General features: G+C 53.1%; 4 protein-coding genes across 4 annotated transcripts; 2 read left to right on the plus strand and 2 right to left on the minus strand.

The window, feature by feature from the left end:
- Nucleotides 1-578: 578 nt before the first annotated feature.
- Nucleotides 579-5192, minus strand: PODANS_4_6700 (uncharacterized protein; the record flags this gene model as incomplete). Its single annotated transcript, XM_001906134.1, has 3 exons — nt 579-3021; nt 3073-3409; nt 3461-5192. 3 exons carry the CDS (start codon nt 5190-5192, stop codon nt 579-581), a joined length of 4512 nt encoding a protein of 1503 aa, XP_001906169.1.
- Nucleotides 5193-7520: 2328 nt separating this feature from the next.
- PODANS_4_6690 (uncharacterized protein) lies at nt 7521-8051 on the plus strand (the record flags this gene model as incomplete). Its single annotated transcript, XM_001906135.1, has 2 exons — nt 7521-7713; nt 7777-8051. 2 exons carry the CDS (start codon nt 7521-7523, stop codon nt 8049-8051), a joined length of 468 nt encoding a protein of 155 aa, XP_001906170.1.
- Nucleotides 8052-8290: 239 nt separating this feature from the next.
- PODANS_4_6680 (uncharacterized protein) lies at nt 8291-10030 on the minus strand (the record flags this gene model as incomplete). The annotated part of the gene is made up of 1 exon (XM_001906136.1): nt 8291-10030. The coding sequence occupies one exon, from the start codon at nt 10028-10030 to the stop codon at nt 8291-8293; it is 1740 nt and encodes a 579-aa protein (XP_001906171.1).
- A 1862-nt stretch (nt 10031-11892) lies between these two features.
- PODANS_4_6670 (uncharacterized protein) lies at nt 11893-15955 on the plus strand (the record flags this gene model as incomplete). The annotated part of the gene is made up of 2 exons (XM_001906137.1): nt 11893-15336; nt 15401-15955. Coding segments are annotated over 2 exons (3999 nt in total), but the record flags the coding sequence as incomplete, so codon positions are not given.
- Nucleotides 15956-15957: the final 2 nt, after the last annotated feature.

The following is a 15957-nucleotide window of genomic DNA, read 5'->3' on the forward strand; positions in this document are numbered from 1 at the left end:
GGCAGAACAAGAATGGGGAAATGGACGGCTCAGATGATGATAGAAGAAGGAGGTTTGGGGAAAAGAGCTGGGCCTTTTTGTGTACGATACCACCGAAATTCTGCGCCATTGTACATTATCAATCCAAAAAACAAGGAGAAAAAAAACACCACATAGCATAACCGGCGCTTATTGGTTTGGGAGAGAGACTGAGTCAAATAGAGGAACGAGTCAATCTACCCATCTTCCCTGATGATGCCATAGTTCAAGTATCATTTGGAACTCTTCGAGAATGGAAAGGGTCAAAAGATTAATGAATTTCAACAGCAGTTCTGTACCGCTTTGCTAAAGATAGTTATTGACTCCCCCCAGAAGCTCCGTCAGCTCAGTCACATATCTCTATAAAAGTAAGTCATATAAACTCCTAGTTTGATCTTTTTCCTTTTCCATATCGTGTGATAAAGCAAGGGTGCTCTTGAACATGCCAAATGGAAATCTAACAATGTACTCTCCTACGTCCTTCCAGATAGTACCAAATCATGAGCAAATCTCAGCGAGCAATTCTCTCAACATCCCACTCATCGCCAACCATGACCGTTTTAGGCTTCGTGCGTTTCCTGCGAATCAATAATCGAGTCCTGATAATCCCCTATATTCCGATAGGTCTGCAGCTCTTGTGGCTGTGATGCTGTTGAGGGCACTTGTGGTCGTGACCAGAATCGTGGCTGCGATCTCAAGATAGGGAGACCGGATGCGTCTGTCTCGAGTGCAGGGGATAATGATCTACGACGTCTTCGTATGCCATAGTCTTCTGCGTTTGCGGGCTGGGGCTGGCTTGACGTCCATGAACCGGCGCTGTTTGGCAGCGGGGTCCTTTCTTCTGGGCTGGGTCTCTGAGGTCCTCCGAGTGTTGAACTGTTAGTTTGGCCAGCTGCTTGTAAGGCAGTCTGCCCTTGCTGAGGACCTGTTGACTTGGGTGGCTGATCTGGTGAGTCCGGTTCCAAACTGAGGGTTCTTGAGCCCCCTAGGGCAGAGATGGGGTGCTCATCAGGCGCTGTTAACGGAGTCGTCTTGCTTCGCGTGGCTCGAGAACCGCCGCTCGCTGGAGCCTTCCTCTTGGTCAGACGCTTTGTCGCTGGCTTGACAGTGGTGGCCACCGGTGTTGGTCGAGTTGGTGTCGGAATGTTTGGAACAATGTGTTGGATACCCAAAGGAGCCGGACTGGTGCCAGCCTCAGTAACGCCAGCAATGTTCTCTTGGCTCAACCTACCAGAGGAAGCGCTTCGGGTTACGCGCCTCAAGACTGACTTGGGTTGGAGAGCTTCCCTTCTTCGAATCTTCTCCTGGTCTACTGTTGGCGGAACCGGGTCCGGTTCGCTCATGGGGGTTCGGATAACAACTCGCCGTCTTTGGGATCCAGGATCATTCGATGGGCTGGAGAGAGGAGTGGCAGATGCACCACCCAGCAGCGTGCCGGGGCTCTCTCCCGTCCGGGATCCGGGGCTCCCCAGCAAAGTGGTACTGTCGTCCATGTTGGCTGTTTCTACCTCCACTCGCGGGCGTTCTTGACGAGAGATGGCAGCCTGCCCCGATGAGTCCTGTGATTGGGAATGCTCCGATGAAGGTTCCGTATTGAGCGCCTTTAGCCTCTGCGAGAGTGCAAGCTGGGCCAGTGTATGCAAGACGCAGGCTTTGATCTCCTCGACCTTCCCATGCGCAAACTGTTCTCTAATTGCATCCGTAGGGTGCCCATATTGCCGGGCCCAATCCATCAAACCGGAAGCCATAGCTTCGCACCGAACACGTTGATGATCACGCTCGCTTGATAGCTCAGCGACTGCCTTTCTCGCTGCATCTCTCTCAGCTTCCAGCGAAGTTACCCGAGCTTTCAGATCCTCAATCTGCTGACTACGCTCTGCCAAACGCTCTGTGGACTCTTGAATGACTCTGTTCTTGGTAGCTTCCTCAGCTGCCAGCATCCCTTTCAATGAATCCACTAGATGCGAGTTGCGCTCCCTTTCTTGCTCCTTCTCTTGAACAACCTTCTCCAAGTGCTGCTGGGCTTGCTCCAAGAATTTTGTCGTGTCGGCGATGACCCGTTCCATCTCATCTCTGGCTTCGCGACGCGCGGTGTCAGATGCCTTCTGAACGGCCTCCAGAGTCGATTGTTGCCTCTCCTGAATCGCCTCCTCCAGCTTCCTGACCTCGGTGATCAGCTTGTCCCTGTGCTTTTGTGTCTCTGCCAATAGCCTCTGATCTGCCGACATGGTGCGCTCCATTTCAATGCGAGTTTCACTCTGAGCAGTTTCCGTGGCATTTCTGATCGCAGTCTGGTGCCGGCTTTCGTTCTCCTGAATCGTCCCCTTCAACATCTTGATTTCTCCAACCAAGGTATCTCTCTGTCTTTCAGTCTGCTGAAGCATCCTTCTGGTGTCTGCAATTATGCGTTCCATCTCAACTTTGACCTGGTTCCTCGCAGCTTCCGAAACCTGCTTGACGGTGATTTGGTTCGAGTGCTCCTGTTCCCGCAGGGCCTGGTTGAGCTTGGAGACTTCGATGCCAAATGTTCGTACCTCAGCGGAGTATGTCTCTCCCTTAGACCTAAGCTTGTCTTCGAGCTCTCTGATCGTGGCGGTCTTTAACTCGACCTCATCGCTGAACTTTTCATTCTCGTCTTCCAGCCGGGAGCCAATGTCCTTCAGACGCTGAATCTCTTCTTGATCATTGCCATGCTGACTTTCCATGGCAGAAATATTCTGTTGGAGTGTGTCGATACGCTCAGTTTGCTCCCTGGACTTTTGCTGCAAGGTCACAATCTCTTGCTCGAGTGCTCCACAACGAGCCTTCTTCTCTTCAAGAAGGGTGGTCAGTACGGCCTTCTCCTCCGCCTTGAGCGCCAGTTGTTGACCCATTGTGTCGAATTGGCTATCAAGACGCTGCAGGACCTTCCATATCTGTGTTTCGATGCAAGTTGACAGCTGACTGGTGGCATCGCTCACAGACTCTCGAGATACCAGCATCACTTCGAGCTTGGCATTGATGCTGGAGGAGACCAGTCAGCAAGGACAAATACACGGATATGAATGAACCTACTCGTTGAGGCTTTTTGCTTGTGTCTCTCCCAGACTAGTCGTCAGTTCAGGTTGGTCGACCACTGTCTGCGATACCTTCTCCAGCTGACAGGAGATGGAATCCAACCACTCATTAGTTTCCTTCGTGGATTCCTCACGTCGAGAGGACTCCTCCGTAATCAGTTCTCCAATGTTGCAGAGAACTTCCTCATTCTTGGCGGCAAGCTTCTCGAACCTTTCCGATGAAGCTTGGATATCTTGTATTCTGGTAGACAAGCCACGAATTGTCTCCTGATCGCGGGCAATCTGATGATCCTTCTCTTCAACCTGTTGTGTCAGAGTACGTATTTTTTCGTACACTACAGAAAGTCAGCCAGTAATCATGGATGTAAGATGGTTTGGAGACCCACGCTCGGAAGACTCTCTCTTGTTCTGAGCAATGTCCTGATGCACTCGTTCCATGAGCGCTTTGCGAACTTTTTCGCCTTTCTGGGCAACTGCCTCTGCCTCGGATATCCTGGCTGATGCAATGTTGCGCACTTCGGTGATCGTCTCCTCACACCGCGACTTGGTGTCATTGTACAGAGCTCGCTGTTCTTCAATGATACTGTTGCATCGAGATTTGAACGCAGCAAACTTTTCTGCCAGCGTTGTGTTTTGCTGCTCAAAGTTCTCAAGCTTGGTGTGCAATTCCACAATGCGAGCATCTTTTTCAGCTTCAGATGCTTGAAGATTCTGTATCTCCTTGGACTTCTCGATGCTTCGGGCAACAAGAGCGGAGGACTCCTCCGCCGCCCTCTCCAGTTCCAGCTTCAGGGACTTGATTTTCTCGCGGTAGCGTTCCCGTTGCTTCAGCAAGGCGGTCTCCTGATCCATATTGAACTCGTTGAGCACTTCAGCCATGTTACTGGCAAATTTGTGGCGTACACGGACGGTTTGTTGCTTCAGCTCAGGGCTGGATGTGACGGACTTGGCTGATGATTTCTCTGGCCTAAGGAAATGTTGATGCTGGGCCTTTCTGGTGTCCGGTGCATCTCTGCGTCTTGATATGTTTGAACTGTGCGACTGAGCACGTACATTCCGCATGGATTCATCCACCTTTCGCATGGTTTCTGCCTTCCTGCTTGCTGAGTTCGTCTTTCGAAATGGTTTGATGGCTGGCTGCATTCGGTGTCGATGGGCCGGCCGATCACCCGGGTGTCGGTGGCTGCGAGACCCTCGAGAGCTGCGAGAATCACCTGTGGTGTGCTTTGGAGCCGAAGGATGGATAGAGGTCTTCTTCACTTGGGGTGTTACCTGCGGCGATGAAATTGCGAAATCACTCGGCAACGGATGATGTTGTGGAACATATTGATCAGGCATCTCGGCGTAGTACTCCGCATTGTTATCGAAACCGTAGTCTTCGTCATCATATCCCGGGTCGGTAGCCATTGCGTTGAGCTTGACAGGTGAGGTGACATCAATAATTGAAGGTTCGGCACCATGGACAGTGCTCACTGCGTCCTCAACATATGCTGGCTGAGGATACGTCACATGGGCAGTTGTGACCTTGGGAGAAGGCAGATCGGGAAACGGGTGTGGTTGAAATGGCGGGTGTGGCGAGGGTTGTTTGGGCCCGTGGGCAGCTGGATCATTGTTGCGAAAGTCACCGTTATCAGGGAAGGGTCGAAAGCTCTGGATAGGGGATACTCTTCGGGCGTCCAATGGGTTGGGAATGACCCTATTCCGTCGGTTGCGGCCAGAGAACCGCGTTAGTCCGGGCTTCCCTTCGATGGTAGGGAACTTGGGTATATGAGCCTGCGGAGGGTCTTTGATATGCTGTTCATGTAGGCCAGTCGGCGTGGTTGGCTTTCCAGGAGAGCGTGCTGTAAACCGGTTGGGGACGACAGTGACAGGAGGGCCGTAAGAGAAACTCTTGGTGGCATCTGGCTCGGTGGAATGGTCTTCCGGGATCTGCGGAAGCTTACCGTTCTCGATATCAGTCAAATCAACGATGTTCTTGGGATTGGCTGGCTTCTCTGCTGGTAGCGTTTGCTCCGTATTCGGGGACTGTCCGTCGTTCGGGGAGCTGTCAAATGGTTTCCGGGTCATCTGACCACGCCCGTGGGATGTATCGAATTCGGTGGGAAAAGGTTGCTCCATGGTGTTGATGGTGTCTGGGAAACGAGAAGGGTGTTGGATTGGCCAGCAAGTCCTAAGGCCTGATACAGCCAGTCAAGAGGAGGACTCCAGGCCCAGCACAGAAATTAGTAGGGAGTATGTTACACAGATGATGTACTCAAGAGTGAGAAAGGGGTCAAATGGCGATTGTCTCCTGCATGGATGATACCGCCCAGGCTTGTGGATTGTTGACGCCGTTGATTGACAGTTGCACTCTGGATGAGCGAATGGAAGGGGGACATGGAAGAATTTGGCAGAGGCAAAGTTGAACAAGAGCGTGACTTCCTTCAGTAGCCTCTTGCCTGTCCCTGCACTTCAAGTTGTCGTGCCTTCCAAGCAGGGAGACCGGAGCTCGGGCGACCCCCGCCATCCGACCCTTTTTCTGCCTGAAACTTCGGGAAGCCATGAAATATGTATTCCGGTGGGATTAAATAAATCAAGAAAAACTTCCAAGTCCGATGCCATATTTGCGCTGTGAGGTCAAAGGCGGCAGAATGAGTTGTCTGGTGTGAGGTAAGGACTTGAGATACAATCAGAACTCATCTCCGAGGCAAGTTGGTTATTTCCCACGATCGATAATTAGAGTTATTCTCTGTTCACGAGGTTATGGATGAGGGAGTTCATAGACAGTTTACGCCTGAACCATGATGCTCCCCCCCTGATTTTGCACCTCTCGAAAAGAAAACAAACGGGCGGCGTTGACAGGGAAATGATAGTGGGGTAACGCTAAGGGTATATTCGACAATGTTGCCGAAAATAGAACCATGTTTGTCAACCCTCTTCCTTCATGCCATCTGCAACAGCAAGAGAGTGTCCCGGAAAACCTAAAACTTCATGTTTCTTTGACGGTTTGTCGAAGCGCTCATGGAAGCCCAGTAGACTGCTTGCCGCCGGGAATCCTACCAAGCCCGACAGCCCCGACTCTGAAGCAAAGCGGCAAACGACACACTCTCCAGCCACAGACCCAGTCCTTCTTATTCCAAAAATGCGACAAGAACAACACCACAGTCGGCACTGGATTCTCGTGATGAGAGCAAAAAGAAAAAAAGTTGAACAGAATGTGAGGTTCGGATAAGAGTGAGGGGTACACTGTGATAAGCAGCCATCACTAACACCTCTACAAGTGCGCTATTGGTGTGATATGCCAAGGCTCCTTACAGCATCACACATACCTTGGTGACATCCAGTCAAAAGACAGCATCTCGATAGGTGTGATGTGATTTGGAGCGGTTTTCTACACAGAGAATGGCATGATTTGATCGCTCACATTTAGCACAAGGTAGGTACATAGAGCCATCTATGCGAACCGTTCAGCAAAATCGACTTTGGTCTCACTTCAACATCGCAGGCTTGCGGTCTCAATTGACGTTATCCATCAACCACGCCTCATATTCAGGTACCATCACCATCACCATGCAAGATCTCGCCCTGCAATTGCCACCACCATGCACATGTGCCCAAACGGCGCTTCGTTTTCTTTTCCTTTTCTTCACGAGGGTGAAGTCCCTCGAGCGCTCGAGCCGCCCACCCCTCTTGCCCATTCCCTCCTCCCATTCGTCGGCCCATCGATCTCCCCCTGAGCCCCTGTCACCTCTTCCCGCCCTACAGCCCGCCAAGACATCCAAAAGACCAGGGTCCAGGCTACAAGCCCGGGCGCTTGCAAGTCCAATGAGATGCAACCTTTACTTTGAAACCTTCCGATATGCATGTCAGTTGCTATACAAAGCCCTCTGTGCTTCGCAAGTGCCGAGTGAGTTCACCTCCCATGTGGGGAAACTCCAGTTCACTACCAGGGGAGTTATGCAGCAGGCGTCACAGTCACCTCTTCCTCTCCTTGCGTAGTGAGGAAGAGCTGATAGGTGATAGGTGATAGGTGATAGGTAGCGAGAAAATGGTGGTGGTGTTCATGCTATAATACCAAAATCCCCATCCTATACCGGACAAGTGATGGAAGGTCGATCTCTGCTTGGCCGCCTCCCCTCCTCTTCCACCCAAGTACCCCTGATGTCTCTTCCCGCCGTCGTCGGGCAGTGTGTTGCTGCTCAGTCCTAAATACCGGCCCCTACCCTCACTAAGCCGCACACCTGCGGCGCTTCCGCCTTTTTTTCTTTTCTTCCCCTTCTCATATTCTGGTGTTTGTACAATCCCGGCTGCTGCCTTTTCTTTTCCAATCTATCCAGTTCTGTGAATAACCTCATCTATCCAACTCTCGCGCTGCTGGTCGCGCATTTCATACCTCCCTCCCGAAACCGAGATAGTTCTTTTGAGAAGACACACGAACAACAGCGGAGCAAAAGCACAACAGCAAATATGGCACCCCACCCTCAAACAGACAACTCCCCCTTCCCCCTAACCCCAACCGAAGACGACGTCGCCGGCCACGGCACCCCAGACGATGGCTCCCTCGCGGGCGCGAGCGGCACCTCCTCAGGCGGCATCACCATCTCCCGGGGTGCCCTCGTAGCCATCATCGTTGTCGTCGTCGTGGTTGCTTTAGCAGGGAGCATGTTTCCCCTTTCCTCACCCCAACCCCCCCTTTTCTGATCATCACTAACATCTCCCGCAGTCGCTTCCTCAGTCCTCTTCTACGTCGCCAAAAAGCGCGAGTGGACCGTCAAGGAAACGATTCGCCGTTCCGCAAGAAAGGTCGTCACCGCCCTCACCCCACGCCGCTCCGAGTTCCCTCGCAGCGTCAAAGAAGGCGGCGGGAGCAGGAACGGAAGGGTAAAGCTCGATGACGTCCCGCCTACCCCTAGACTTACGCCTGAACGCCTGGAAGATTTGGAAAAGGGACTCGAGGGGAAGAAGAGGAATAAAAAGTCAAACTTTAGCCGGAAGTAGAGGTCAGGCGTAGGGAGGGATGAGGCGATGTGAGAGAGAGGGATAGAGAAGGGGTAGCTGGAATTATGAGGCGGGTAGACGATGATTCGGGGAAGGGTTATGGTTGGACAAGGAACGGATTTCGATACCATTTTGCATCAAGAGGCTCTCACTCGATGCAAACAACAGACAGATATCACGTACCAATATCGCTTGTATAATAAACAACAACAGCTATAAACCTCAGGGTATCTGACCATCTACATTTTCCGGAACACGTTACTGCTCGCACTCCTCCTCCCATCATCCCTCCTCTTCCCCTCCGGCCTCGGCGGCGGCGGCTCCTGCTTCTTCTTCTTGGACTCCGGCACAAACGTGATCGCCTGCTCACCCACAATCTCCTTCTTCCCAGCCAACCTCGACTCCCTGGTATCCTTCTGCGTCCTATCCCCAAACGCAAGATCCCTAATCTTCCCACCGCGAGGAGCAGTCGACGAAGAAACCTGCATAACCACCTCGTCCTTGCTCTTCTTCTTGGGCTTTTCCTCCTCCTCCTCAGATTCGCTACCACTAAAGTCCGTCGAGTTGGCATCCGCCATGTCAACATCTTGTTGTTGACCAGGCTTGCCACCAACAACAGTGCTGGGGTTAAGAGACCTGAACTCCCTGCTGAGCTCATCAACCTTGAACTCCTCATCCTCGAACAGCTTCGCGAAACGTTCGTCACCCAGGATCCCAGCTTCGGGGTCCACCTTGCCTCTGTTTTCCTGTCTCTGGAGCACCTTGTCGGCAAGTTTCTGGTTGACCTTGACCTTCTTGGTGCCTCTGATTCTGCTGCTGCGCTCCTTCTCGAGCTTCTCCTTGACCCTCTTTGCGCGCTCCTCTTCCCAGATGTACGGGTTGGCAATAAGACGGGCTTGGTCGTAGAGCTTCGCATGCGCAAAGTAACCGTGCATGTATGGCCGGAGAAGGTTGGTTTTGCCGATAAGATGGTCGAGGCTGAGCTCTCTGAGTTCTGGCAGGGTGAGGAATTTGTAGTTGTCGTAGGTCTCCGTCTGGGTCTCGTTCTCCATTTCGTGGACGAGGTTGTCGAGGAACGTGCACCACTTGGGTGCGAGGCCGAGATTTGGAATAAAGAAGCTGTGCATGTGCTTGCCCTCGTTAGCCGTCAAAAGCATACCGGAATCTGGCACATGGACTACATCATTGAGGTCAACCATTGGCTCAATCGAGGTCCAGAGATCGCCGCTGTGTTCATCCCAGATTTTGATAATTCTCTTGTCGGCCGAGAGAAGCTTGCGCTCCTCTGTGGGTGTCCTCATGTGAATCAGCTTCTTGATCGGAAGACCCATGCCCTGATCCTTCTTCATTAATGGACGCGGGTTTCTGAGGTCAAACACTCTGATCTGGCCCGTGCTCGTTCCCAAAGCCAGCGAAAGCCCATCGTTGCTGTAATCGAGTGCCGTGACCTCGCCGTCTTGGTTCCCCAAAACAGCCACGCGCCCCTTGCTGCGTGGATCGAAAAACTCAACGGTTCCAATTGTAGTACCGAAAGCACAGAGGCCGTGTGTCCTTTCCGCTACCGCCGCCACATTGACCGCACCAGCATGGATTCCACCCTGCAAACCGACACCCGCATCATCCTCTCCTACATCAACCTGCCATGGTCGCAGGAACTGGCCACGCTCGAGATCTAACCGGAAGACCTCGCCGAACCCCGAACCATCAGAGCTCACACCAACAGCTGGTACCAGCACCTCGGTGCTCTGTCTGAGATAGGCCAGATCTCTGCCGAATCTTGGAAGGCGAACATCGTAGTGGCAGCCCATAGGTGTGTGGAACTCGAGTGATCGATCGTTCTGCAGGTGAACACTCTTCGTATAATCGGAGCTGAGAAGCATGAACGTCGTATTTTCGGATTTGGTGTGGCGCGCAAAGGAAAGAGACAACTCGGCGGTCGAGTGAACGTGGAACTGGGGCTTGTACGTGCCCGAGCTCATGATCCAGTTGCCATCCTCGCTGACCCGTACGCAGTTGCTTGCCTCCTCGAACTCGAATTCCTGAAGCAGCTCGAAATTATTGAGGTTTTCGGGGTCATATTTGGAGGATCTCTTCCTGCGGCGCGCAAGCCAGTCTGGCAGCGGCCGAGCTGTCGAGGGACCTGCGACGGTGTAGCTGATTTCGGTTAGTTCTGCTTGCAATTCCCTGAAAAAGAGGGAGCGATAGAAAGAGAGATTGAAACTTACACGGGAACCGCTCCCGGATTTGTCAACTTCATGGTGTGTGGTGATGCTGCAGGTGAAGAAAAGAAATCTCGGCGCAAAGGCTCTGAGATGGACTTGGGTTGGCTCTGGGGGGGCAGAAACCAAAAAGTTTCAATCGTTGGGGCCCGAAACGGAAGGCGGACAGAATTCTTCTGCTGCACGGTCCATGGAGTTTGCACTCCTCTAGCGCCGGAAATCTCCGTTCCCAGCGTTCAAAGGTGGGTCAAAACGGTGACAGTAGAAGGTGGGTCTTGAATCTTGAAGCTTGTTTTATCCCCGCCTGTTTTTAAGTGTCTTGAAGACTTGAGGACATAGGTCCTTGTTGAGCCGCAGTAATGGGTTCTGTTGTCAGTAATGGGTTCTGTTGTTAGAGAGGGAGAGGATGTCCACGGTGTATCATGAGTCTATCACCTGCTCATGTTTTGGTGTCTCTCTCTCAGCTACTCTAGACTCTGGACTGTGGCTTGCTGTAGCGTGAGCCATGTATGTTTGACAACAGCTGGTATCTCCATAGCTGTAAACAAAGCTACGAAATCCAATACTCTAGATAAAACGTAGTCTTTTCAACATAGAAGAACACGATAAATAGTAGAAGTGAGCGAGCATTGATGAGACCCAGATTGGTCATGCCCCATGTGCTACCCATGCAGGCTCGGTGGGGCAGTGGGCTTGGCGCAGCTAGTCCCTCTCCGCCATATCGGGTACGGGGGGGCCTGTGCAGCATCTGTACAACGACGCAAGAACAGCCTGAAGTTGCACCAGGCCCTCCGACACCAGCGCCCTCTCTCAACCTCATCGCATCGGCCCCGATCGATTCCATCGCGAACACCCTTCTGGGATACCGCCCCGAGCTATACTGCAATACCACCCCGAATTGGCCCGCAACAGGACCCGTGTTGCCACGCGCCTCCCGTCGACTGATTCGAGAACCGAGACCACGAAACCCCATTTGCGCAATCTGCACCTTTTCATGTCTCTGGCCACGAGGAGCCCGTGATTCGCGGAGACGCCCTCAAACATCCCGGGGCTCCTCCGCTGCTGCCATGGAGCTCGGCACTCCGTCACATAGAGCACCAAGTCATCCATCGAAACTGTCTCCCGCTGCTGCCCCCGGGAGACCACACCGTCCCATACTGCCCGACAACGCCCTCGCACCGCCCATTCTCGTCGCTTGATCCGGATGGTGCTTTCTGCGCATGTCCCGGCTTACCACACGACCGCTTCTCCGACGTCAGCCTTGGGTGGACGCTGCTCCCCCTGTGACGCGACGCCTTGCGCGACACCACCGATATGGAGGCTGGGGACTATGACACCAATACTCTGTTAATTGTAAGAACGCTGCGCATACCCGTTTGGCCCCTCGATCCTATGCTAACATGTCGGACCTATCCTAGAACAACCTCTCTGCCGTTTCTTATCGTATCTATGAACCCATTGCGTCCCACGCTTACACTTTTAATGCCTCCGATGTCCACGATGCGCTGCGCAACGATGGCCACCTGGTATATATGGACAGTGTCCGCCATGGAATATGGTGCTTCTACCTCTCCACCGCCGACCCTGCCGTGAATCCAGAGTCGATTGGCCTTTTTGCGAGGATGGTGGTCTGCGGCTACACGTTGGGTCTTGTGGGAGAGGGGCACTTTAGGCCCGTTGATTTGTTCAAGAGTCGCATGTCGGGCGGGGATCCCATCAACACGCCGAGCAGCTCGTCTTCGGCCGGATTTGCCGCCGATATGGGGCTGCAAAGAGCCCAGTCTTTCAACATGCCGACACCAACAACGGTTGGAAATGTGGTTCTGGCTGACGTCAAGGGCTATGCTTCGGTGCCTATTCCCGAGATCCACCGATACTTCATGAAAGCTGCGTTAGAGTCCCTGACGACCTATTTCTGCCGACAAATAGGTGCCATCGCCCTGAACCCCCGTGCTGTCCTGCTTCCACCCGAGGCTCTCAATACGGACGATGCCGACCATGTCTCGGCCCTGGCGACCTTCCGGGTGTATTTGACAACCACTGGAACACTTGTTATCTCGCTCAATGTTTCCCTCTCCAAGAGCCTGGTTGCATGTTCACGGCCTTTTCAAGGTAGCATGATGCCTCCCAGTCCAATTCTAGCCGCCCCATTTGGACATTTTGGAACCTTGCAGGGCATTCTTGATACGGATAACCAGGGCACTGAAAATGGGTTCGTTCAGTCCCCAGATACCCAGATTGGCCGGTTAAGGTCTGGGTCAGGGGAAAGGTTTTCTCAGTGGAAGACGTTGGTCTGCGAAGTCTTGAAAATGCATGGCATGTCATCCAGCATCTTGAATGGATGCTCGTGGTTAAATGTCCACTTTTCGCAAAGGAAACCATACGAACAGCGAGGCGACGGAAAGAATACACCGCTCGTCAACTCGGGTCCAAATGCGCCATGGCCATCTGTTTTGTGTTTTCGAAGAGCAAGGGTGGAGCCAGTGAGCGATGTCGACTTTGACAAGGCGGTGCCAGGGAATGCTGGAGAGCATGGTGATCCTCTGAGCATGGTGAAGAGTTGGTGTCAAGGGTTGTCTAAGCGAGAGGAGGATATGTCACAAAGAAAAAAAGAACGGGAAGCTGCGCTTCTTCGTGAAAAAGCCGAAGTGGACGGGAGAAATATCCAGCTTAACGGTCACTCGCCAATGAACCCCCGGCGACCAAGTAACGCAGGACCAGCTCTAACAGCAGCAGGCGTCATGTACCCGACACCGCCGGATGGAGTTCTTCAGCCAGGAGTTATGCCCTTGTTCGATGGGACAACGGTCAGCCCAGCGAATCTCCCCCCCCAAAATGTGGTGGTCGATATGGAAGTAAATATACAACAGGATGTTTCAATGACGGATGGCTTTGGTGTTGGATGGGATGGTCAGGAGTCGAAACCTGAACCGACAACGGCTGGGTTCACAGACGAGCATATGTATGGCGATTTGGACGAGGATATGTTTGGAGGAAACGAACTCACGGATGCCGACTTCAGCTTCTTTGATCAGCCAGCGGATAATCTGGATCTAGACTCTCATCAAGTGGACGGCACCGGGCCTTCTATGGACCTCCAGTTAACGAATAACACAGCGGCTCAAGAACCCGGACGAGCTACCCAAGGACCGAATAGTCGTCAACCAGGCCCTACAAATGCACAACCACAGTTTACGAAACCCGAACTTAAACACGCTCGCAGTATTCTCGCTGAGAGTCGACAGCAAATAAACGCCCAAAATTTTAATCATAATTCGGCAGTGGGTATCAAGAGGCAGACCAGTCCCTTCAACCCAGAAACTGTCTTCAAGAAAATCAAAGCCTCCCTTCAGCCAGTACCTCCCTCACGGGTGGCACCCAAAGGCGGTCCTCCGCGGCGCCGGAGCGTGTATGAGAGGGTGGAATTCAACCCTGCCCTTTCACTTGATAGCGTCAAGTATCAAGCGAGCGGACCATTTACGTACCAGCCACCAACACTAAACAGCTATCTGCCAAACGAGGGCCCTCTAACCACCGGTCGCCTGCTCGGATCTGCCAAACAACGGCGAAACATCAAAGAGTTGTCGTTTGATCTGCTTGGCTTACAGAAGAGGATCAACGGTGCAGGTGCCAGTCCAGCCAAAAGAGACGAAGGACTCTCGGATGACGACGAAAGTAGTTTGGAATCGGATGATGATACGACAAGCAATGTCAGCGCACGCGCCTCTTCTCCAGCAAAGTCGAGTGTGCTGAGAAGGCGGCCTGACGATGATGTTATTTCCATGGCGGCTTCGTTCAAGGACCTGGAGAATTATGCCACCGACTCCCCCGGTTACTCTCCGAATGACTTGATCCGCCTTTCCAACTCGGAAGTGCCAGAGTTGTCGCTGACGAGGTGGTTTGCAGACCCGGAGCCGGTGCCACTCCGTATATCTGTCTCGGACGATGATTTTATTACTGTTGCGCAGGTCCTTACCGAGCAAGCGGCTGGTGGGACTTTGAGATTGGAGCCAGAAAGACCATGCTCCGAGATCCGGGACACACGTCAGGGGTTGGTAGATGCCATTCGGTACTCTATTCAGGGACTTCAACGGGCTTTGCCACGGGCACTGATGGGTGCGACTGAGTGCCATTTTCGGGCGTTTGCTGAGGTTCAGGATGTGCCATTATTGGTTCAGCCAGTCCAGCCACAGAGTCGGGTGCAAATGAGGCCGGCTGATCTAGGCAGGCCAACATTTCAAATACTGCCAGTACCCCATATTGAAGTCCGTCGCAATAATGGCCAGCTAGCGCTGTTACCTTCAGCACTTACCTTCTGGGAGAGCTTGGGTCTTGGTCCAGCGCAAGGTGCCAAAGATGTTGTCGCTGTGTGCGTGTTTCCACACGGAGAAGGCATGCGGGACAATGCTACCGTCTTCTTGGAGAGGATGAGAAGCATGTACGAGTTGATGAATTTTGGAAGTCATGCCAAGCTGCCCACGACGGCGAGTATTGTGGACGGGCTTGTCTCTGTCCCAATCGATCAGGGGTTTGTCTCTCCCGGTATGCATCTTTCCAGGCCTCACTCAATCTACACCGACCACATGGCCAACTTAGCCCTATCACTCGCCAACGTGCCTATGACGGAGAAGAACTTTGTCGTGTATTTCGCATACAACCCGGAAAACCCGACGTCCATCGTGGATTCCTGCTGCGCCTTCCAGGAGTTATTTGAACATTACAAACGCTGCATGCTAGAGAGGAAAAAGCAGATCCTCAACGAACTCGTCCTCCAACTCATCCCGCTCGACCTCATTGCGTCGGATACCTCGATGGTTGTCTTGCCAACGCCAGAGTGCATGCGCCTCTGCATCGAAACCAGCGACCGCTGCACTCATATTACGTGGTCCCATGCCCGCCCCGGCAATCATCCTCGAGAGCGCCCTGCCCAGGGAAGTCCCCTTTCGAATATCCCCCACCCCGTCCCCGGACGTCCTCCACGAAAACAGCCACATGCATGTCGCCTACGCGCAAAGCACAGACGAGCGCTGGGTGACGGCAGCGTGGACCGACCCCCGCGGCCAAAAGCAAATGACGGCCTCGTACTGCCTAGGCCGAAGGAACAAACCGCTAACCCGCCACATCAGCGAGGTGATATCCGAAATCTGGGAAACGACCTATGACCTCATCTCGTCGTGTAAAGTCTCGTGGAAAATCATCGTCACCAAGTCAGGCGTGATGGAACCCCAGGAAGCGGACTTGTGGATCGCAAAAAGTCAGGACGAGCACAGGGTTGTGACGAGCTTGACGCTCGTGGTGGTGGATGCGAACCCGAGCTTGCAGCTTGTGCCGCCGGTGGTGAGGGTGCCGCCTGCTGGGGTGCATGCCGCGTTTTATACCACGCCTGTGTCGACGCCGCAGCCGTTTTCGGTGCTGTCGCCTGAACAGGGGAACAATAACCCGTCTACGCCGACGGTTGTGAGTAGTAGTCATAATAACCCGGCGACGCCGAATGATAATACCAATAATGATGGTGGGCAGGGGGGGGATGGGAATGGGGTCGAGAGGACGGTGGTTGATGTTTGGGATAGTGTTTACTCTGTTGTTGTCGCGCATAGGCTGAGCAATAGTCTGGGTTTGACCGAGATTAATCCTGCTTGGGCGAGCGTGTATTTGGTGAGGAGGAATGCGAGTACGGGGGGAGGATG

This window comes from Podospora anserina, chromosome 4, assembly GCF_000226545.1.
Source record: "Podospora anserina S mat+ genomic DNA chromosome 4, supercontig 4".
Taxonomy (NCBI): domain Eukaryota; kingdom Fungi; phylum Ascomycota; class Sordariomycetes; order Sordariales; family Podosporaceae; genus Podospora; species Podospora anserina.